At 40.8% G+C, this 23,831-nt stretch overlaps 2 protein-coding genes across 7 annotated transcripts in view; one reads left to right on the forward strand and one right to left on the reverse strand.

Moving 5' to 3' along the window:
- The window catches only part of KDM3A (lysine demethylase 3A), a 60,932-nt gene that overhangs the window by 28,271 nt on the left and 8,830 nt on the right, over window positions 1-23,831 (reverse strand). For 4 of the 6 annotated variants that reach the window (XM_059659229.1, XM_059659228.1, XM_059659226.1 and 1 more), the window contains exons 4-11: window positions 23,631-23,741; window positions 18,000-18,102; window positions 16,854-16,978; window positions 16,538-16,610; window positions 16,339-16,427; window positions 9,853-10,016; window positions 7,626-8,143; window positions 3,685-3,889 (exon numbers count right to left, since the gene is read on the reverse strand). In XM_059659229.1, the coding sequence (XP_059515212.1) occupies window positions 3,685-3,889; window positions 7,626-8,143; window positions 9,853-10,016; window positions 16,339-16,427; window positions 16,538-16,610; window positions 16,854-16,978; window positions 18,000-18,102; window positions 23,631-23,741 (1,388 nt within the window). The remainder of the gene's footprint in view (window positions 1-3,684; window positions 3,890-7,625; window positions 8,144-9,852; window positions 10,017-16,338; window positions 16,428-16,537; window positions 16,611-16,853; window positions 16,979-17,999; window positions 18,103-23,630; window positions 23,742-23,831) is intronic. The other 2 variants (XM_059659227.1, XM_059659230.1) reach the window with 2 other exon arrangements.
- On the forward strand, window positions 21,009-22,039 carry LOC132213126 (ADP-ribosylation factor-like protein 2-binding protein). Its single transcript, XM_059659232.1, has one exon. It carries the CDS (start codon window positions 21,121-21,123, stop codon window positions 21,439-21,441), a length of 321 nt encoding a protein of 106 aa, XP_059515215.1. The 5' UTR covers window positions 21,009-21,120; the 3' UTR covers window positions 21,442-22,039.

Raw genomic sequence — 23,831 nt, forward strand, 5'->3', positions numbered from 1 at the left:
TGGCTAATTACAGCCAATTGTTATTTGGCAATGTCAGTAGAAAGATAAGAAAAATATTCCCAAAAGACATGGTAGGGAACACCTGCCAGACTTGGGGGCAAGAATAATCACAAGTCACCAGAGAAGTAAAATGACCAACAGAAGGTGGTAAATTATCTGATCAGATCTGAATACAAATATTGCTTCAAGAAAAATGCTCAGCAAGGGAAGGCTAACCCTGGACAGTCACTGAAGCCATGACCACGTAGGTATTTAGCACTCATATGAATCCTAGCTGCTAATTAGGGTGCAAGCTCCTAGAATGAGCAGCAGTGTTAAGGTGGGCCTCAGTACCTGAGAGGAGTAGTAAAAGGCAGAATACTTTCTCAGTATTCTCGTTCAATATTTTTGACACCTGAACGTTTTTTCTAAGCTATGTGTTGGTTGTTAATTTATTTCAAATACAACATTAAATGTCAATCTATTTGGAGACACATAGAAGTAGATAGATAACCATAGTGAAATAGAGTATAATAGGTAAAACAATCATTAAATTTTATAGGAACCAGAGGTTTGTGTGGCTAATGTAAAGATAAAAATAGTAACTAAACTTGACCTTGCAATAAAAAGGTAGACATTAGGTAAGGGAAGGCATGGCAAGGAAACAGGGACCTTGATTTCACTAGTCACCAACAGTTATGAAAACTCAAGTCTGTTAGACACATGAAGTTGTATTTTAGAAAAACCATTTGCCGCCCTGGCCGGCTTGGCTCAGTGGATAGAGGGTCAGCCTGCGGACTGAAGGGTCCCAGGTTCGATTCTGGCCAAGAGCACGTGGCTGGGTTGTGGGCTCAATCCCCAGGAGAGGACGTGAAGGAGGCAGCCTATCGATGATTCTCTCTTATCACTCGTGTTTCTATCTCTCTCTCCTTCCCCCTTCCTCTCTGAAATCAATGAAGAAATATATTTAAAAAACAAAACAACAACAAAAAAACCATTTGCCTAGAAGAGCATAGAATGAACTGAAAATACACTGGAAGTTGCATAAGAGATGCAAGCTTATTTTTAAGCAGTCCAAAGGAGATATGCAAGTTTTTAACTGATAGCTTAAATTAGAGATAGTCATTATACTAAAAAATGAATTTAAAAGCCATTTCAAAAGGGAAGGAGACAGCAAACTGGGCTTTATCACTGAGAACCTACCCAACCCCCTCCTATTTTGTCTGCAGAAGAAGTTAATGGGAAACAACCTTGACGAGAAATCTTGTGATAGCCTCAATATTCACTATAAACATTGGGAGGTGGGGAGAATGTTTTTTTAATTATTATGTTCTTTTTAACCAAAGAAATGAGTTTGTTCTAGTTCTACTAGATTGGCTTCTACTATGTAACATTAAGTAAAAGCACTTTCCCCTTCAAAGAGGTCAAAAATGGGAAAATAACCGGTCAGTGTGGCTCAGTGGATGAGCACTGACCTATCGTAACCAGGAGGTCAAGGTTCGATTCCCGGTCAGAGCACATGCCCAGGTTGCGGGCTTGATCTCCTGTGTAGGGGGGGTGGGGGTGGAGGGTGGTGGTGGTGCAGGAAGTAGCCAATCAATTATTCTCTCTCATCATTGTTTCTCTTTCTCCCTCTCCCTTTCTTTCTCTGAAATCAATAAAAATATATTAAAGATCATCTATAGCCAGAACAAACTGCTCATTTATATATATAATAAAAAGCAAAAACTAAACCAAAAATAAGACATGGCTGCCTATCTTCACTCAGGATCAAAAATTTAAAGAAAATCAATATATAAAAATGAAAGTTTTTGTCTATAAAATTGGAGATTTTAAAAGAGATATGCCTCTTCTTACTGACAAAGGTACACAGAGACAGACATGCTCAAACCCTACCAGTGGGCATGGATGCAGGTGCAACCTCCCTGCAGGGCAATGTGGCAGAACACATGTACCAAAGCCTTAAAATATGCACACCTAGCCTGGTATTACCACTTTCAGTAATCCTTCCAAAGTAAATAATCAGAAATGTGAACAAGGAAATGATCATTTCTACATTATTTTTAGTGGCAAAAAATATAAAATAATCTTAATACCAACAAGGGAATTGGCTAAGTGAATTACCAAACAATGTTATTATGGGTTCTTACATAGTTATTCAAAAATACTTGCAGAAAAATGTTAACATGATCAAGTGGTTCCTACTATGGAAAGTATTGGGAAAGTAAGATTCAACATAGTATATAGAAGCATAGCTTAGAGATATTGTGAGTTCTATTCCAGACCACCATGGTAAAGCAAATATTGCAGTAAAGCAAGTCACACAATTTTTTTTCCAGTGCACATAAAAGGTATGTTTACATTATACTGACGTCTATTAAGTGTGCAATAACATTTTGTCTAAAATATATGTACCACTATGTTCATAGCAGTATTAGTTACAATAGCTAAGATGTGGGAACAGCCCAAGTGTCCATCATTAGATGAGTGGATAAAAAAGGTGTGGTGCCTTTATACAATGGAATACTATGCAACTGTAAAAAAGAAGGATCTTTATCCTTTGAGACAGCGTGGATGGACCTGGAGATTATTATGTTAAGCAAAATAAGCCAGTCAGGGAAAGACAAATATCACATGAGCTCACTTATATGTGGAATCTAATGAATAAAATAGGTCTAGAGGCCTGGATACATGGAACAGACTGACAGATCTCAGAGGGGAGAGGGGTGAGGACGATGGGAAGAGATTAACCAAAGAACTTAGTGCATATATGCATTGCCCATGGACACAGACAATAGTGTGGAGAAGTCCTGGAGTGGGGAAGGGGCTGGGTGGAGGGGGACAAAGTGGGGGAAATGGGGGACATATGTAATACTGTCAACAATTTTAAAAAATACTTTATTTCTAAAAATGCTAACCATCATCTGAGCCTGTTGGAAAAATGGTGCCAATATACTTGCTCGACTTAGGGTTGCCACAAACCTTCAATTTGTAGAAAAGAAGAAAGAGAAGAGAAGAGAAGAGAAGAGAAGAGAAGAGAAGAGAAGAGAAGAGAAGAGAAGAGAAGAGAAGAGAAGAGAAGAGAAGAGAAGAGAAAGAAGGGAGGGAGGGTGGGAGCGGGGGAGGGAGGAAGGAAGGAATGAAAGGAAGGAAGAAGGGAAGGAAAGAAAAGAAGGAAGGGAAGGGAAGGGAAGAAGGAAAGGAAGGAAGGAAGGAAAGTAGGAAGGAAAGAAGGAAAGGAAAGAAGGAAATAAAGAAGGAAGGAAGGAAGGAAGGAAGGAAGGAAGGAAGGAAGGAAGGAAGGAAGGAAGGAAGGAAGGGAAAGAAAAGAAAGGCAAAATCTGTAGAGTGCAATAAAATGAGGTAGCCTGTACAATACACTACATAAGTATGCTTAAGTGTATTTATGACAATATAAACATTAAAATGCATTGAAAAGTTAACAGTAGTTATTTGTAGTGGTTTTCCAGAACCTTCAGCATTTTTCTGTTTGTTACTTTTAGAAATAGAAGTTTGTATTTTTAGGCTTCTTTGCTTTAAAAAAATTTAAAAGGGAGAATATGAAGGAAATAATCTTCAGTACGGTCTAGATTTCCAAACCAGAGATTAAAAATAGTATCTCTACTCTTTATAGTTCTAGACGAGGAGGGTGGGGGGATATGGTATTGGGCCCAGATTAGCTGAGCTTCGCTCCAGATGCCTCACCTTCTAAAGTGAAAGAAGCGACAAAACACAGGCGAATCTTTCTGTTGTTCCTTATCCTTGCGGAGACTGTCTAAGCGACACTCCCGGCACTTGGGCAGCTGTGCGACAATGTTCATGCAGGAGTCATCCTGTACGAAGGCCTCACCGCTCTGCTGCAGCTTCTTGACTTTAGCTGGGTCTGTCAAAACGGACTTCCTGGATGGCGCTAGCAACACAAAAGATTAAGAAAATGGGACCTCAAATTTTTAAAAAATCACGTCAATATGCTACTGATTTCTATTCAAAAGGCCGGTTTTCCCAAAGGGAAAACTCCTCAATAACTGGTTCAATTGTCATTCTAAAAATAGCTTAACAGAAGACAACTATGAGGACAATTAGAAAAGTTTTGCCCTCTTTATTATACTCATCTGGTGAACCAATTTGGCCAACTAAAACCCCAAATTTAACAATCAGACTCACAGTTCCAAGCAGTGTATACTTTTATTCACCATCCTAAGTAAGAGAAATATTTCAGGAAGATTTTTCCAAATCAGATACTTAATTCAAACTCACTGCAATATTAGCAATGCACCTCAACAAACACAACACTGTATAAAAGTCATTTCACACCCCAAAAAAGACTGGTTTAACGTGTGTTCTCTGCAAAAGCTAGCCATGTAAAACCAATAGAAAAGACCTTTTCTCAGGGCCCAAGGGAGCTGAGAAAAGGGAGGTAGATTCTTAGACAAATAAATTTTTTATTATCAAACAAATAAATGAAAACCAAAAACTCCTCTTAGGGAATCAGTCTAGAGATGGGTGGGAGAGAGGAGCAGTCTTGAGAGGAAATGGAAAGATCTCAAACCAAAAAAGCTTTAAATAAATAAGCATCTTTAATAATTACCCTAGAAGTGATCTAACCCTACCTCACTTGTAAAGCAGACCTAGAGCTCACTGTAAAACACTAAATGGATGTTGTCAGGCTTCGATTCCTTAAATACTATTATTCAGCTATAGTGAAAGGGAAGATAAAGTAAGAAAGGAAAGAAAATAAAGAGATCAGTAGTTCAAGCATGGAATTTTAATTACTTAGGTATTGAAATGGAATCATCCTTTGAATTGGACCAGGTTTTCACAAACCATGGGCAAAGAGCCCAAAGGTTATCTTATCTGTTCTGTCCTGGCTTAAAAGAGGAAATATCTAGAAGTAAGCAAGTTGAGCAATCTAAGTCTAGCTCTCTATTGAGGAAAGCAATAGTTGATCCTATCAGTGATTCTCAGTTCAAAGCAGAGCCAAGGGGGAAAAAAGCAAGGCGAGCTTCAGAGGACCCGGACATCTGTCTGACAGAAGAACAGGCAGCTATTCACCCCCAGTTTGCTTTAGCTCCTAAGCAGAGCAAGGGTGCAAGAAAGAGGAACAGTTTCTAAATGTGTCTTTCCACACCCACAAGCAACACAAATGAAAACAACAGAGATCCCAGAGATCCTGGTAGGCTTCTGATAACACTCAGGCCTCAGCCAGAAGTCCCAGTAGATGGGATGCACCAGGATATGACTAGGTTTTTCATTCTCTTAAAATCACTTTAGCCCTAACCAGTGTTCTCAGTGGTTAGAGCAGTGGTTTGCATACCCAAGGGTCACAGGTTTGATTCCCAGTCATGGGCACATACCTGGGTTGCTGTTCCATCCCACCCCCCACCTGCCCTCCCCTCCCCCTGCCCCGCCGTGGAGAGGCAACCAACTTATGTGTCTCTCTCATGTTGATGTTTCTCTCTTTCCCCTCCCGCCCTCTCATCCATTCTCTCTAAAATAAAAATCAATGAAAAAAATACCCTCCGATGAGGATTAACAACTAAAATCCTATATAATAAAAGCATAGTATGCAAATTGTCCCCTCGACCAGGAAGTCGTCCAGGAGTTCAACCAGGCAGTGGGGCCAGCGGGGGTGGGGGGGAGGGAAGGAGGCCCCGGCTGGCAGCGGCCATGGCAGGAAGGGAGTACCTGGCCAGCAGCTGGCAGCCGCTAGGGACCCTACCAGTGCATGAATTTCATGTACTGGGCCTATAGTAATAAAATAAAATCACTTTAGGTGGGGCATAGTTGCACAACATACTGAGTAAGACAAAGCTGGATTCCTAATTCACTTATGTACCTATAATTCTGCTTACCAATGCTGAATTTTTATTGTTTGTTCACATAGTATTAAAATACTTTGCCTCAAAAACTAGATAAATGTGAGAGCTGATAACTCAAAAAGAATAAAGAGTCCTATCCAGTTTGCTCAGTGGATAGAGTATCAGCCTGATGACTGAAGGGTCCCTGGTTCAATGCTGATCAAGGACACATACCTCCATTGCAAGCTCAATCCTCAGCCCTAGTTGGGGTACGTGCAGGAGGCAACCAATCAATGTGTGTTTCTCACATCGATGTTTCTCTGTCTCTTCCCCTCCCTTCCACTCTCTCTAAAAATCAATGGAAAAATATCCTCTGGTGAGGATTAATAACAAAACAAAAAAGAAATAGAACAAGGATATGGTTATAAATATTAACTTTCTTTTGGAAATTACACAACTCCTGAGACCAGTATACTCTTATGCAATTAATTTTATGCAAATTAATAGTTATATTAACTTCCTTCTCAAGAATGAAGATGGTTTAGAAGTATCACAGGAAAAGAAAGTTCTTTTTCTAGTCCTCCAATTCTATATCAAAAAGACCCACAGTTCAATCCATCCATCTTGCCTTATAGTTTCAGAGTCCTGCAGTAAAAGCTAGAGTGTGGATATACTCATTTTTTATGTATCCAAATGAATAGTGTCTTGAAAAAGTTATCAAAACCCACACTAATTTTCCCACACAGATGACAATTATCAAAGGCATTTTTAACTTGTAATAGCTCTGAACCTTTGACACACTGAAGCCATTTAGTTCTCTTATAAGAGAGCTTCTGATAAACCACCATTGAAATGCATCCTCAAACTTAATATAAGTAATGAAATACAGTGTGCCATTTTCTCTATAGTAACAGTATTCAGTTTTAAAGTGTGGGTGCAGCAGGGCATTGTTCTTAAGCCAACAGACTCTGCAGGTGGTTTGGCCCTATTCTTAGCATCTTGAACTAAACATCCCTTTTTTAGAGGTAGTGATGCAATTCTCTATCTTTTAAAAAAGTTTCAGATCTGAACTACCTATGTGAGCATAAAGTATCAATCACCTCTTTCACTTTCACCTGGATGTCACAGAAAGATGTGTTGGGCCCTAACCGGTTTGGCTCAGTGGATAGATCGTCAGCCTGCGGACTCCAGGGTCCCAGGTTCGATTCCGGTCAAGGGCATGTACCTTGGTTTCGAGCACATCCCCAGTGGGGAGTGTGCAGGAAGCAGCTGAATTGATGTTTCTCTCTCATCAATCTTTCTAACTCTCTATCCCACTCTCTTCCTCTCTGTAAAAAAAAAAAAAAAAAAAAAAAAAAAAAAATCAAAAAAAAAATATATATATATATATATTTTTAAAAAGAAAGATGTGTTGGGCTGAAGATAAAGTCATCATCAGAGTACTTTAGATTTTGTTCCAAATTATTTTCTTACAACCAAAAATTGGGAATCACCTCATTACCCATATAAAGGATCCAGTTAAGTCATATGGTAAGTGCCTAAAATGGAATCCTTACAGCCTTTAAGATGCTGATAGACACCTACACTAATCCACAGGGTCAAGTTGTTAGTATAAAGCCATTTAATAGCTTATCTTGTATTTTTACATACATGGAACCAGATCCAACAAAATATTAACAGTAATCATTTCTGAGATGATTTTGGAATTTCACTTCTTTGGACTTTTCTGATTGCATGAACTTTTTCTACAATCATTTTCATATTTTTCTTTGTAAGGCAAGATGAAATTATATATATCCACTACCATCTCTTACCCTCGACCAATAAAGACATGGAGAAAACACTCACCATTCTGGGTTTTATTGTTGCTTCTTGTACAGTAGCTTTCATTATCTACTCCTACTGAAGATTCCTTTAAATTCTGTGACTGGCAACCTAAAGTTGAAGGTTCTACCTTTTTCTCCACACAACTATTAGGGCTGTCACCATTGATAACTGCTTTCTCTTCTAGCTTAGCTGAAAGGAGTTTAGATGTGCAAGGGGCGGGTTCAAGGTGCTTCTGCAGTTCAGGAGCCTTGGCACTTTCCACTTCTGCCACAGAAGCAGCTTTAGTGGGTACGCTTGCCTTCGGAAGGCTGGTTGATGCTTGTGGAGCAGAGTCCAGCCTGTGTTCCTGATCAGCGCTGGTCTTCAGCTGGGTACCACTACCTTTCGCTTCATTCAGGGTTTCCAAGTCTCCAGTTCCAACCTGAGAGGACTCTGAAGACAGCAGCCCTACTGCGCAGACATCAGGTTTTGCTCGCAGTGCATCAGGCTTCGTATTTAGACAGGAAGAAACTACTTCTGGCAAACTCTGTTTATGGCCTCTGAAAACAATAATAGGGAAAACCAACATCTTAGGCCTCTTATCTGTCCCCTACCAAAAACAAGTCTGTGGTTCCCTAAGGCAGCGGTCGGCAAACTGCGGCTCGCGAGCCATGTGCGGCTCTTTGGCCCCTTGAGTGTGGCTCTTCCACAAAATACCACGTGCGGGTGCGCATGTACAGTGCGATTGAAACTTTGTGGCCCATGCGCAGAAGTTGGTATTTTGTGGAAGAGCCTCACTCAAGGGACAAAAGAGCCGCATGTGGCTCACGAGCCGCAGTTTGCCGACCACTGCCCTAAGGCAACTAAATGAAAGAGAAAACTACTTATATTAGAAAATTCAAAATAGGTTTCTGTGATCTAGAGTTAAAAGTTATCGGTCAATGGCTCTGCAAAAATATCTTAAACATTAAGAAAAATACAACCTTAAATCCTACCTGCATATTTTCATGAGTCCTGAAGTACTTCATGTTAGTTCCACTTCTTACAGCATAATGAACCTGAGCTGTCCCTCTAAATCACCAGCAGCACAAAACCCTATCCTGCTATGAACATCTAACCAGCCCCAACACTGGATAATTTTTTTAAAACATGTTTTTATTGATTTTTAGATAGAGAAGGGAGACAGAAACATCGATGAGAGACACACATTGTTTGGGTGCCTTCTGCACGCCCCCCTATTGGGAATTGAGCCCACAACCCAGGCATGTGCCCTAACTGGGAATCAAACCCGGGGCCTCTTGGTCCATGGGACAACGCTCAATCCGCTGAGCCACACAAGCTGGGCAACACTGGATAATTTCAATGTTATGTGATCCATATTCAGGACCCAAAGTGAAGAGAAGAGACGATTAATTACCTCCTTGTTCACAGATGATTTGGCAATCCTCCACCCCCAATCTTTATAGGGGTACCCTTAAAGAACTTTTTATTTCTCTGAAATTCACCCTAAAGTTCTAAGTATTCCATCCTTCTACTTGGAAGACTTCTTCTCCTTCCATCTAACTGTTATGTGGTCATCCTCCAAGCTCTAGCCCACAGAGCCTTCTCTCCTCCCAGCAAATGATGTACTCAAGCACTCTCCCACCTTTCTGCAGCAGTCTTCCAAACCTACCACTCCCTGACCCACATCTTAAGTCTACCAACTGCCTGCACTCCACCACTCTTACTAAAAGAGATCCTTCCCTTAAAACTCTTCTCTGTTAACCCATTGTCACGTCTCTCAGCCATACTTGGGGTCTGGGGCGATGAGAACCACTCACTGTAAGCAAGTCTCCCTCTTTTCCACACTCCTGTGGACCCCAGATTTCCACATAAACTAATCTGCTCTTTTCCTTGAAAGCAGACATCTAGTCTACTACTATCTGTACTATTTCAATTGACCATTCTCACTGTATCAAGTCAACAAAATTGCTCTTTCTTCATACCCCTTCATTTCTGTAATGTTTTCTATGTTGTTCTGCATGCCTTATACCTTTTCACTTCTGAAGGCATCTGACAAATTAGGAAACTTAAATGAAAAACGTCACTGGACAACCTAAATGTAATGAATGGCAGGACAAATTTTAGCTATCTTAATTTTCTGTCTATGAAGCCCTGATGTGGAAAAGGCTTGCCACCTGAGCAATGTAAGCTCGGGTAGGAAGAACCATGACTAAAATAGGTTTTCTTCTTATGATTAAACATCTTTCACAGATAACAGATCACTTACCCTGGAGGAAGTCTGGCTCCGAGGTTAGGTGGAGAACTGGCGGCATGGGGAACACTCTGCTGTCTTGGGTCCTTACTAGGCGGAGTGGCTGCAGTGCAGCCAAGTAGTATATCCTTAAAAACTGCTGTGCGAACAGACTGTATAGGACACACACTGGGAGAAGCCTAAAAAATACCAAACCAACAGATATTAAATGGAAAAGTCCCTCGTTGGGGAAATACAAAGTGCTAGCAAGATTCAACTTTATTTGTTTGATTTAGTATTAACCAGTGTAATACCTACACCAGATAAAAAGAACACAGGAGAACAAGTGATAAATCACAAAATTAAGGATTTATATCTGAAGGCTGTTAATTAAATCATTCTGGTTTTTCACAAAACTTGTCTTCCTATAAAACGTAAGGACAGAACTTTTTTCACAGACCTCTGACTCATTATGTGAAGAAAATGCAGCCATGTAGCAATTACTTCAATAATGCAATGCACAGAAGTGAGCTTTTAACAGTCTTCAAATGGTGGCAGCTTCACATGCATTCAGTTTAATATTGTTTGAGTGCCCACCACGCACTTACTGTGTAGGCTGGCAGGAGACCAGACCACATAGGACTCTTGTAGGCAGTATGCCTAATGGATACCAATATAAGCCTTTACAATGCAGTAAAGGTTGAGGACATGATTCTTGCTCTTATGTGGCTCATCAACTCACAAAGGTCATCCCATGCTGCAAAAAATACCAAGTCAGGCTGTGGGACAGGCTGGGACACACATCTCCTTCCCTTCCCATGTAGTGTTTTATCTTTACAAAACTGTAAGTAATGAGCCCACTTCTTCCTAGTGTACTATTCACAAAAATAAACCTCCCACCATGAGAAGAAAATGAAACTCAACTCCAGACAACTAAATAGTCTATGGCTAACCCAGGTGAAACCCATTCACCATCTTCACCAGCCTCAAGTCATGTGCCCTCTCAATCCTGTCTCTTTCATACCAGTTACCTTCATGTTTACCTTACTCCAAACATAAACTTGAAGAATTGTCAAAGTTTCATCTTCTAGTCTTTAACCTCTAGATGTAGAACAACTTTCCTTAGTAAGTTTTTTAAACCTCACAATCCTGAGTAGATTTATTTACATGTAGTCTAGTCATGAACCCTTTTCTCAGACATTTACTCTGGAGACCTCGAAAAGACTGTCTACTATATGCTAAACAGGAATATTAAAAAATAAGAATGTGCTTAATCACTATCAAAGTTTGGCATACTGTCAGACTATTTTAAAGTACTAAATTATCTGATCGGATACTGTACTATTTAGTCCAATCAATTCTGGCAAACTATTAGTTCAGTGCTCCCCAGAAAGGATTTTTGGGGGAGGCTTTGTCAATTATAAGAATATCTTTGCGACAGTCAAATTTACTTCTTTAGACCTCAGTTTCCTAATCCTTAAAATGAGGAAATTAGATAGTTTATTCCCAAAGTCCTTTTCAACTCCATAATTCTCCTATTAAAGATCAGCCTCCCAGAGTTTAACTGCCATGTCATTTCAAAATGCTTATTCAAGCCCAGCCAGCATTGCTCAGTGGTTGAGCATCAACCTATTAACCACAAGGTCACAGTCGGATTCCCAGTCAGGGCACATGCCTGGGCTGCGGGCTCCATCCCCAGTGTGGGGCATATAGGAGGCAGCCAATCAATGATTCTCTCTTATCACTGATGTTTCTCTCTCTTCCTCTCTGAAATAAAAAAATATGTATTTTAAAATGCTATCCAAGGTTCACTTTTATTAAGCATCTCCCCTCATATCATCTTCCTTATTCTCAATTATGTTTTAGTTGATGCACTAATACAATTAATACCTTTTCTTAAATTACTCTCCTGAGAGTAACATACTTAAGAGATTTAGATTATAAACCTAGGCATAATTTTTTATTTTGTATATCCACTGAACTGCTCAACTCAAAAAACCCTCTGCCTAATTTTCCATATCCAACCAATGAGCCAGTAAATGCTGCCTCTGTGGAATCTATCCATTCCTTTCCATGCCACCACTACCACCATCTTTCCCCCAGGTTCCATGTCTCCTAACTGGCCTGACTTCCTTCCATTTTTGCCTGAACCTTTTGCCCCAAATTTCTTCGACTACAGAGCAATCCTTATAAAATATGAATCAATCAGAATATGGCACTCTACTGACTACAAGAATTCTATGTGGTCTGGTCTCTACCAACCCCCTCCACTCATCTCATATTCCACTTGTCCACACTGCTCCAACTATACCACCTTATTTTCTGGTTTTCAAATGTTCTAAGCTCTTTCTTGCCTGCACCTCTGTACTTGCTATTCCACCTGTCTGCAGTTTTCATGCGGCTGGCTGGTTCCATCCTTTTGCCCTCATATCTGCTCAATTGTCACCTCCTCAGAATCTCTGATCACCCTTTCCATATCAGTGCCTCACAAGTCACTCCCTTACTCTTTATCACATCACCATGTTTGGTTTCTCACTGCATTAACCCACTGTGAAAGTACCTTTATTTAAATTACCTTTTTACTGTCAGTTTCTTTGCAATGTAATTTACACTCCTATGGGCAGAGACCCTGCTTATATCCACTGTTATAGCTCATAAAGCCAGCCACATAGTAGATGCTCAATGAATAAATCTGGTGTAATGCATGAGTGAATGAATGCAGCTAGCATTTAGTATTTCAAAATTGCTATAAATAATTCTTATGAGTTACCTCAAGAATCAGGCATTTAGGACATACTACTCAAGAAATATTTGTTCAAAGGAAAGAGGGATGGAGGAATGGAGGGAAGGAAGGAGCAATCTGCTATAACTCACCACACCAAGAAAAAGATTTGGAGAGGAGTGGCAACAGCGGCACAGTGGTAAAGGGTATTGGGTTTTGGTATTGGACCTTGGTTTGAATTCAGTCTCTGACCACTTCCTGGCATATTATTTAGCTAAGTTTCAGTTTCCTCAATAAAAAATGAGAGCAATGAAGTTTACTCTGTAGGGCTGTGCTTTACGGCAGTACCTGGCACATTGATCAGCTGTCTAAAAGCAGAGCAGGTGGCCCTCTTGGCGCAGTGGGCAGCGCGTCAGTCTCATAAAAGCAGAGCAACATCCTAAAACCTTTCTCAGCTCAGTCACCATGGTTAGAGTTATAGGATGCTTTTCTTTTAAGAAACAGAAGTACATCACTCTACAACTTTCCTAAGAGTTAGCTCAAGAGGAATAGGGCTTCAGTTCCAAAGCCCATCTTGACACCACTGCACTGGCCTGACTCGACAAGGGTCAAAGTTTCTTCTTACCTGAAGAGTTTTCCCTGAAGGTCTTCTATACCAGTCATGGCAATAGTTCCTCCCTGCCAGCAGATGAAGATAATATAATTGAGTGTTTAATGGTACTCTAAAAAGGACACTGCTGGCTCGCACTCCTTAGCCGACTCTCTCAATTAACCAAGCAACTCTGAGGAACAGTCTGTTAGGCAGAGAAGACCTTCAAGGAGCCAGATGCTACTGGCAAACAAGTTTATTTTATCCAAAAGTACTCATCAAAGCAACCAAGAGCATCCTCTATCTATTCCCAAACTTCTGTCATCCAAAGACCACCTTGAAAGTAACCTCTGTGCCAGTCCACACATCTGGGAAGTGCAAACAGTAAGGCGTGTGCCATGTGTGTTACTGTGCTCATCTTTCACTCCATTAAATGAACTCTCTTTTCCCACTTCTTCCACTATCTCTCCAGCTCTCTTGAAATCTCAGCCAGGCCAATGTTTCCAAAACAGGCCTGATGATAAGAATCACGTAGGATAAAAAAGAATATTTACTGACATTCACAATATAACATAAAGGAATCAAGGAGTATGATTTTTAGTTTTAAAAAGGAGGCTGAACATCCATGTATAGACGGGGGGGAGGGGGGGAGTGGGGGGGGGGTGGTGGAGAAGGAAGACAGGTATCCAAAATGTAAATAGTGAGATCTCTGAGAAGTATGATTATATGATGTTCTTTTTCCTTACTATGCTTTTTTACGTTAACAAATTCAGTTTCTCATTTTAGATGCAGAAGTTAAGACACAAATAGGTTAAGAGAGGACTTAACCCACAGCCAAAGTGCAGGCTTTAAAACAGAACAGCCCTAGCCGGTTTGGCTCAGTGGACAGAGTGTTGGCCTGTGGACCAAAGGGTCCTGGATTCGATTCCAGACAAGGGCGCGTACTTTGGTTGCAGGCTCCTCCCCAGCCCAGCCCTGGTCGGGTGCATACAGGAGGCAACCAATTGATGTGTGTCTCTTATATCAATGTTTCCTCCCTCTTTCCCTCCCGCTAAAAATCAATGGGAAATGTCCTCGGGTGAGGATACACACACACACACACACACACACACACACACCAAACCAAACCAAAAAAAGCTTCTATGGTGCCCAACGATTATTTTAGTAGCATACAAACCTACTAAGGTGAACAATATGCTGAGAGAGATAAAAAAGACATGCTCCCTGCCTTAAAAATATGAATCTGGTAGAGAGGATCACTTATTTTATATATTCTCTCTCTCTCTCTCTCTCTCTCTCTGCCCCGTGCATGAAATTCGTGCACAGGTAGGGTCCCTAGGCCTAGCCAGCGATCAGGGCAATCAGGGCCTTATGGCTGCCAACCTGAGCCTTCCTTCACTCTGCGCCACCACCTGGTGGTCAGTGCATGTCATAGCAAGCAATAGAACTCCAGGTCTCCTGGTCGAACTCTGGAGGGGACACTTTGCATATTAGGCTTTTATTTATATAGATTACCACATTCCACAAGTAACTCCTTGAAGGTTATAAATTGACTTGCTCAACTACCTGTCCAAAGACTGATAAACTTGACACTTTGAAGAACTGGTACCTTCCCCCACAGGAGGTCCCCACTGACCCCAGTCCTGCCTATATCCCAGGTTGCTTCCTCCAGGATCCATCAGGATGCCATTTGCTATTCCTTGGTCCCCTCCCCACCACAACATCATGTGGCTTTCCTTTTCATCACGCCAACATTTATACTGATACATTCTGTGACAGGCAACACCCAATCAACTTCTTCAAACTGGCCTGTATTATCTCTACCCAAGATCACTAACAATTTATCCAATGTCAAAACCTTTCTCTTTTAGCTTCTAATGCTGTGGATTACTTGACAATATCCTCTGTGAGCTTAACTCTAAAAGGCAATAATCACTTACTTGACGTACTTACTACAGTAGTTCTTTACCTGCTATTTCACTTTCCATGGTTTCAGTGACCGGCTATTAACCATGGTCCAAAAATATTACATGGAAAATTCCAGAAACAATTCATAAATTTTAAATTGTGCACAGTTTTGAGAAGCATAATAAAATCTTGCCCCATCCTACCCAGGGTGTGAAGCAGCCGCTATCCAGGGTGTCCACTCTGTACATGCTACCCAAATGCCGGTCACTTAGGAGTAGGTAGGTTATCAGATCTACTGCCATTATATTGCACTGTTTGTATTCAAGTTACCCTATTTTACTTAATAATGGGCCAAAATTCAAGAGACCCTGGCAATTTGGCTATGGCAAAGACCAGCCATAAATGTTATCATAAGTATCTGTATAGTAAAAACATTGTACATGTATGGTTTGATATAACCCGTGGCTACGGGCATCTACTGGGTGTGTGTGTATGTGTCTCAGAATGTATCCCTTTCAAAAAGGGGGGACTACTGTACATTACTTCATCCTTGTAAATTTTAAGGTGAAAATGAAAGGTAGTAATACTAATTTCCATAATTACCTCTTCAATGTTTCCTGAACAACCTGATCAGACCTACGCACATAGAAGGAAGATAGGGGTATTAGATACTTTGATTTACAAAGTTGTTAGTCAAGTATCAAAGTTCCTGTTGCTTATATAAAGGTTTGATATTCAGGAAAGCCAATCATTCCCAGATGCTCAGATTCTTAATAGTGTTGTCCTAACTATTTCAGAACAGAATTAAGTCCAATATTTGAACTCACAGTGACCTTTATAGAAGACTATACTTTTGGGGACAGAAATTATAAAGACAAACCAACCACTTCCTTCAAAAAATGAGTATCCAGTCATTAATGACCAATCAAACCTTGTTATTATTGAGGAGGTAGGAGTCCTATTTCAGTACCAAATCTACTCAGAAATTTAAGGTTCTTGCCCTCTTCTCATTCCAGGAGTTCTTCCAGTTTCATACACAACAACTCAATTTACCTTCATAAATCATGAAATTTTCAAATCTATTGAGAATTTTCAGAAAATATCAAACAAAAACTTTGCCCAAAAATAGTGAACCAGAAATCTTTATGATCTCCACCTGCTTGAGGGTAGAAATTATGGCCAAGCTCTGGAATAGCAAAGAATAGCAGAGAAAGAAGACAGCTTTACAACCACTAAACAAGCTGGCCATGCACTGCTAGGGTTAAAGAACACTCCAGGAAAATGACAAAATAAATCAAGTTACCTCAGAGCAAGATTTTGCTTGTTTGGAAACTACGCTTCCGTTATTTTCAGAAGACTTGCGTTTCACAGCTCCAGTTCTTGTAATATTACCTAAAATATTTAAAAATAATTAAGTTGGCTTCCCTATTTCCTTTAAAATGAGGATAAAGGGGAAAGACAGGAAGAAAAAGAAAGATTTTAACCAAACAATATTATCTTACCACATGTCACAAAGTTATCATGTACAACTTCAACATGAATCAGTGATGGATCAACAATTTTCAGTGCTGGAATCTTAAAAATAAATGAAACAAAGATAATGAAAAATTAGAAAATTCTCTGGAACATACCAGAAATTAGCTCTTTTAACATAATAGGAACTTCTTACAAATAATTTCTTTTAAGATAATTGTGACATTTCCCTTTCTACTCTAATATTTTAACATAATAAAGGTGTTTAGCTCCTTTAAGATATCATAATTCCTTTTTATAATTACCTTCCCCTGTCATATTACATGCAATTGTCATCATCTTTACCTCCTCACAGTTGACTTGAAGAGTTTTGGATGCTGGGTTTCCATTTATAACAGTTGCGGAAAACCACTGAGTTGATGGGTCCAAGCTATAAATTTTTACTTCGGAACCAACTAAGTTTTTGTCACCTTAAAAGAAATAAAAATTTTAGAGCAATTTGGATTATCTTTTTATTTTTATTTTTTATTATTAGTTAAGGTATTACAAATGTGTCCTCATCCCCCCCCATGGATTATCTTTCAACAGCACCAAGATAATCTTTTCTGAAATCGTTTATAAATGTAATAGACAAAAGTAAACATTAACAGATATTTCATAAACAAGAAAGACATTTCCGCAAAGCTAGGAGAAAATTTAAAACTTTTTATTTTAAAGCTCCATTCTCCTATTGATTTATCTTAGAGTGGCAATATATTTACTTTACCATTTGTATCAGATCAAATAGTATCAGAAAACTCATTGAGCTCTAACTCACTGTCCTAGAAAGAGTCCTTAGAAAGTCCAAAAATTCAGGAACCCCAACAGAACTGCTAAGTCTGATAAAAAGACTTTGTGCCTGGTCAGCATGGCTCAGTAGTTGAGTGTTGAACTATGAACCAGGAGGTCTCGGTTTGATTCCCAGTCAGGTCACATGCCTGGGTAGTGGGCTTGGTCCCCAGTGTGGGGTGTGCAGAAGGCAGTCAATCAATGATTCACTCTCATCACTAATGTTTCTCTCTCTCTCCCCGCCCCCCGCTTCCTTCTTCTCTGAAATCAATAAAAAATGTATATTTTAAAAAGACTGATTGTAAAACTGAACAAGAAACTCAATAACAGTAAATGGGAAACTCAGGATTACCAAATTAATGCTTCCTCAATTTTATAAGACTGGAATTCCCAACATATCAAATTCCATGTCTAAATATAGCTGAACTTTTAAGATATCTAGCTTACTTCTATAGTTTTCACATAATCCCCGAACGGTCCAAATTTCAGAGGCTTTAGAATATATTATAGAATACAAAGTCCTTCAATCATCTAGTTGCATGGGAGAAAGCAGCAAAGGAATTTCTAAAAAAATTAGAAACTGCAATGAAAGGAGTGAAAAGGGCTAAAACATAGCTTTTCTTAGAAGCTAATCATTGATCAACTCATGAACTATCCACATACCTTGTAAAAGATGGCTTTCATCCAAATGTTTCACAATCAAAGCTTGAAATTCTTTACTGACATCATGGTTGTCCATAAGGGAAAGTCGAAGACGGTTTACATCCTGAACAATGGAGGATCATTACATTTTAAGGTAACAAATAAAAAGAGTTATTGTAATTCCAGTGGATATTTTAATCAGTTTAATCAGAGAGGTTAAAGTACTATCAATTAGCCATTTGATGGCACCAATGAACCAGACAGGTCATAACAGGAAACCAAATGAGCACAAGACTAAGGCAGACTGAAGGGAAGTCACCCCAAGATAAGAGCAAGACAAATACTAAGAGTGGCTCAAAGCATAATTTTAAATAAGACATAACTTTGGTTATGGGAAACATAATAAGCAAACAAATGAACAGGTGAATCCATGTCCAAAACACCAGGGTAAAAGACAGAGAAACAGAGATCCATACTGTCAGCTCACTGACATTGCTGTTTTTAACAAATCATTTCACACAGAATCATTTAACCTAACTGGAATTCCAAATGCAGTCTTCAATAGTAAAGGGGTGGAGGGTGATGATGACAAAATTTGAATGAACAGCCTAAATCTTCAGTGAGCCAGTTTTGAAACACTAAATTCTTGGCAGTGGTTCTATTTCGGGCACTATTCCAGTCTTCTGGCTTTGTGCATACACTCAGTTATGATAAATGTATACAGAAACTGTCTTTAGGAATAAGCTGCCAACCCAAACTATATTGCACAGAAGCCCTTCCAATACCAGGTTGTCATGCTTTCCTGCCACTGTGAATGGCTAAAAATAAGTTATATTAGAAAAGATAACTAGTCTTTTAGAGGCCATTCTGGGGGAATGCAAGTAATATTAGACTTAACCTAGAGTCTTCATAAGAGCTCAACATTAATTACCAGAATGTGTCATCTGTGAGGGTTTTTTTCCCTCATGCTACTGCAATTTCAAAAAATCTAAATGTGTTCCTACTACTATGAGACAAAACAGCACAGCAATAGGGAAAACCACAAAAGGCTAAATAAGTTAAAATAATTCTACTCGGCTTAGGAGAGTTTTAGGCTCATCAAAAGTGCCAGAGAGTTGACCTGGACACTTTGTCTTTTTTCTTAACCACAGATAACTGAGCCAAATTCAATCCAAAAGGCAGACCGTAAGTTTCAATACCAACGTTTACATCGACTAAATGATTTTCGGGCTCTGTGCATTACTTAGACAAGCATCGTACTGCAGTAATCACATCCCTCAACCTAGAGCTTCACACAGTAGAAGCCCGATGTGACCATATCCATAAGGGAATGCCCTGAAGCACCAAACTTTGACCACTGCTGTCATCAATAAAAGTCAAGAGCCCGTCACAGTCTCTCTCAATCGTTATACAAAACAGCATTCACACTGATGGCCACAGTGCATCTCCCTGAGAAAAAACAAACTTCCTATCAAGATTTTTCTTTTTCCATCTCAATAGACAAAATTATGAGTTCTATTTAACTGAAAAGCTTGAACACCTGCAAGATCTAAAACAGAACTGTCCTGGAGAAAAAAATGCTAACAAGTAAAATATACTCTATCACTATGTAAAGCAAGATATATCCACAGTCCCTCCTATATGTTCCTCAGTCCCTAAGAGCAAGTCATTCTTTCTTTTAAGGCAGGAAAAATATCAAGATGCCTTATCTAATATATGAAGGTAACTGGCACCTGAAGTCAAATAAAAGCATCTCCCCGTTCCACTTACTTAAACATTATAAAATAAGTGAGTGAACCTGTTTTCACTCACTTCTAAGATGTGCAAGTAAAAGTGAGAGGAGTAGAGGAAAAAGCCAGTGTTCTGGGTTTTCTAATTCAGGGCCAGCAATGGCAATACCCATTGGCCCTAGATTGCCTTTAAGCAAAATAAACAGGGTGAATTGTTCTACAGGTCACTGAATAGAAGAAAGTAAAGGGATTATTAAGCTTTCTAAGTGACATCTAAAGATGAATATTATTTTAAGACCAACATTATTCCCAAGGTGTTGATCTGTGGAGATAAATTAATCTGTGTTCTTCCCCTCCTAACAACTTCGTAATAAAGAAAACAATCCCCTATGAAGAAGATACAGGAGCCTAAATGTTGTGAAGAAAAAGGTGGGAATTTTACAAGCTAATTGGAAAGAACACACACACTCACACTCAGTTCTCATTATTCATGGTAGTTGTGTTCTACTAAGTCACCACAAACACTGAATTAGTGAACACGGAACCACTGCTCCTAGAGGAAAGACAGGGTTAGGTTCTTTCAAGCCTCTGGTCACAACATTTTCATCAACGGATCAATATATAACCTTGTTTTATGTGTGTTTCTGTTGTAGGATACATTATTTAGCATATATTACTGCATGATTAGCCTTGAACTCAAGACCAATAGCTTATTTAACACATGTATCTTCTCCCTAAGACAAATCACAACCTTCCTGTATTTAGGAACACTAGATGAAACGTCAGCACTTTTTTTTTTTTAATTTTCACCTGAGGATATGTTTCTTGACTTCAGACAAAGAAAGGGACAGAGATAAAAAATAACATCTAAGGTTGCGGTGACCATGGTGACGGGAGGCCGCCAGGCCCCTGCGGCGGCTGCTGACGCTCGCGTGGAGGCCCGGCGGGCAGAGGCCGTGACCCGTGGCTAGGCGTGACCCGTGGCTAGGCGTGACCCGTGGCTAGGCCGTGACCCGTGGCTAGGCGTGACCCGTGGCTAGGCGTGACCCGTGGCTAGGCCGTGACCCGTGGCTAGGCCGTGACCCGTGGCTAGGCGTGACCCGTGGCTAGGCCGTGACCCGTGGCTAGGCGTGACCCGTGGCTAGGCCGTGACCCGTGGCTAGGCGTGACCCGCCCGTGGCCTCGGCAGCACGGCACGGCCTCCCCGATGCCCGTCGGGCTCTGCGGGGCAGAACGGAGGTTGCGTCCGGGCCGCGGGCCGGGTAGGAGGCGGACGGCGGCTCGCCTGCGCGGGGTGCGGGGCGGATGGGGCGGCGGGATGGACACCCTAGAGGAGGAGAGCTTCGTGCTGTCTTCCTCCTCCGCCTGATGCAGAATTCGACGCTGTGGTTGGCTACTTGGAGGACATTATCATGGATGACGAGTCCCAGTTATTACAGAGAAATTTCATGGACAAGTACTACCAGGAATTTGAAGACACAGAAGAGAATAAACTCATCTACACACCTATTTTTAACGAATATATTTCTTTAGTGGAAAAGTACATTGAAGAACAGCTACTGGAGCGGATTCCTGGCTTTAACATGGCGGCCTTCACGACAACCTTCCAGCACCACAAAGATGAGGTGGCCGGTGACATATTCGACATGCTGCTCACGTTTACCGATTTTCTGGCTTTTAAAGAAATGTTTTTGGACTACAGAGCAGAAAAAGAAGGCCGGGGACTGGACTGAAGCAGCGGTCTCGTGGTGACGTCACTGTGCAAGTCGTCCTCCCCGCCCACTTCCCAGAACCACCTGCGGCACCAGGTCCCTTCCAGCAACGAGACCGTTCAACCTCAGCCCAGGGCACGGGAGAGGCGCCAGCTACCGCTAGCGACAGGCTAGATCTTGGGGAGGCCGGCTCTGTTCCGCAATCCTTCGTTAACATCAAGTATTTATGGAGGAATAAAATGGTATGACCCTCCTGAGACCCGTTTCTTCAGAAAACCCTTGTGTTCAGTAACCCGTGCTCCTCCCTCGGAGGGCTCTCTCTCGGGGGCTTGAGTCGGCGCCTGTGGACAGGTCCACGTCCAGCATTCCACCTGGGGGCTTGCTTCCCGCACACGTGTTGGGGTGTCGCACCCATGGGTTTCCCTGGTTGGGAGCATTTATCTAGGGTGTTCCTCAAGCTGCCGCCGGACTTGAAACTTCTGGAGCTCCTATCACCACCGAGAGTCCTGGCTGTCTGAGTCACCGCGAGAGAGGTCCTTTACCTAAATGCTGCATGTCCGAGGCAACGCCTCGTCTCCCACCCGCAGTCCCCGTCCCCCTGTCTTCCGGTCCTGCTGTAGGGCCCCCCCCCCCCCCCCCCCCCCCCGTTTCCACAACTCTCCTGTAAGCATTTTTGAAAGAAACTATTTTTATAGATGAATACTCAGGCTAACCTAGTGGATATAATCTTGGAAGTTCCACGATTACCCACTTCAAGATCAAAGTATTTTATGCTTTTTAGTTTAGTGCCACGAACGCGGATGCTCCGTTGGCGCCCGCGAGTGTGTGCTTCCGCTGAAGTAGGTCAGGTCCCCTTTGCTCAGCATGTGTGTTCGTGCGGGCTCGCGCCAGCTTTTTCTGTATAAATCGGGCGGTTAGGTCTTCTGTTGGAACAGAGGGTCTGCAACGCTTTCCTGTCAAAACCTTCCCACCAGCGCAGTGTCTGCTGGTTAGCTCAGCTCCCGGTGTGCACCTTAGATGTTTTTTAAAATAAAAATAAGACTCTGTACTGACTTCATGTGGCTGTTCTGGTTTTAAAGGATGAGCTATAAAGAGGCTGTGTGTTTTCTGTACTGATGTAGCGCTCATTAAGTGCTTTTGTATCATTAAGTAAAATTGAGGTGTTTTGCAAGAACCAAAAAAAATAAAAAATAAAATAACATCTAGGTCAGAGAGAAATATTGATCAGGATCAAACCTGCAACCCTTTGGTGTACAGGATGGTGCTCCAACCAACTGAGCCACTTACCAGGGCCAGCACTACTTTTGAGGACCATTTTAAAAAGGGAAATCATCAACAGAAAGCACCAAAATTCAGCACAAAGTATGTCTCGAAAATAGGTTTTTTTACAATACGAGAGATGAAACAAGAAGGCAGAATACCACCTTACTTGACCTCAGCTGGGAACATGTGTCAAACAATTCAAATTTTTTGTCACTCTGGACATGTCTGTGAAAGCACCAAAGCATTGATTTTGGGGTTAGAAATATATTTTAGCAAGTAGGCAAATTCACAAATACAGAATCCATAGCTAATGAGGGCTAACATATATGTGTATATATGTGTATATAGATATATGTACACACAGAATGGTAGTCAATCTTTTAAAAAGTATTGTCCTATCGCCTAGGTGTTTCCACACACACACACACGCACGCACACGCACCCCATTAATTATAGTACCTTTGTCCTTCCAATTTCATACAGTCGGCACTAACCCAATGACTAACACTGAGGGATAATGCCTAACAATTATCTGTTGATGAGATGGGTTCTTTTCTGTTAAAATATCTGAATTAGCCTTAGCCAGTTTGGCTGTGTATTTAGAGCGTCAGCTGGCGGACCAAAGGGTCTCAGGATTGATTCCCGCTCAAGGGCACGTTACCTCAGTTGCAGGCTCGATTTCCAGCCCCAGTTGGGGCATGTACAGAAGGCAACCAATCAATGTGTCTCTCACATCAATATTTCTCTCTCTTTTTCTCTGTCCTCCCCCCATCCCTTTCACTCTAAAAAAAAAAAAAAATCAATGGAAAAAATATCCTCGTTTAGGATTAACAACAATAAAAAAGATACCTGAATTAGAGCAATCAACATCAGTATTTTAGTTCTCATGTTAAAGGACAATTTTATAAATTCTGTTTTTAGCATTTAATAATGTTTCTGTGTTATACCTGTATAGGCTTCAAAAGGTCTTTAGAAAGAAATACTCTCTGTTGATCTCCTAGAAAGCGAATGGAAGTTATGGATCCCAAACCAGCTTTGTCCAACAGAGATTTGTATACCTAAAACAAAACAAAGGAAACATTTTGGCATCATAACTGCTGTCAGCATAATTCTGGAAATGGAGAATGGTAATACTGCACACATGCAAG

This window comes from Myotis daubentonii, chromosome 12 (genome assembly GCF_963259705.1).
Source record: "Myotis daubentonii chromosome 12, mMyoDau2.1, whole genome shotgun sequence".
Lineage (NCBI taxonomy): Eukaryota > Metazoa > Chordata > Mammalia > Chiroptera > Vespertilionidae > Myotis > Myotis daubentonii.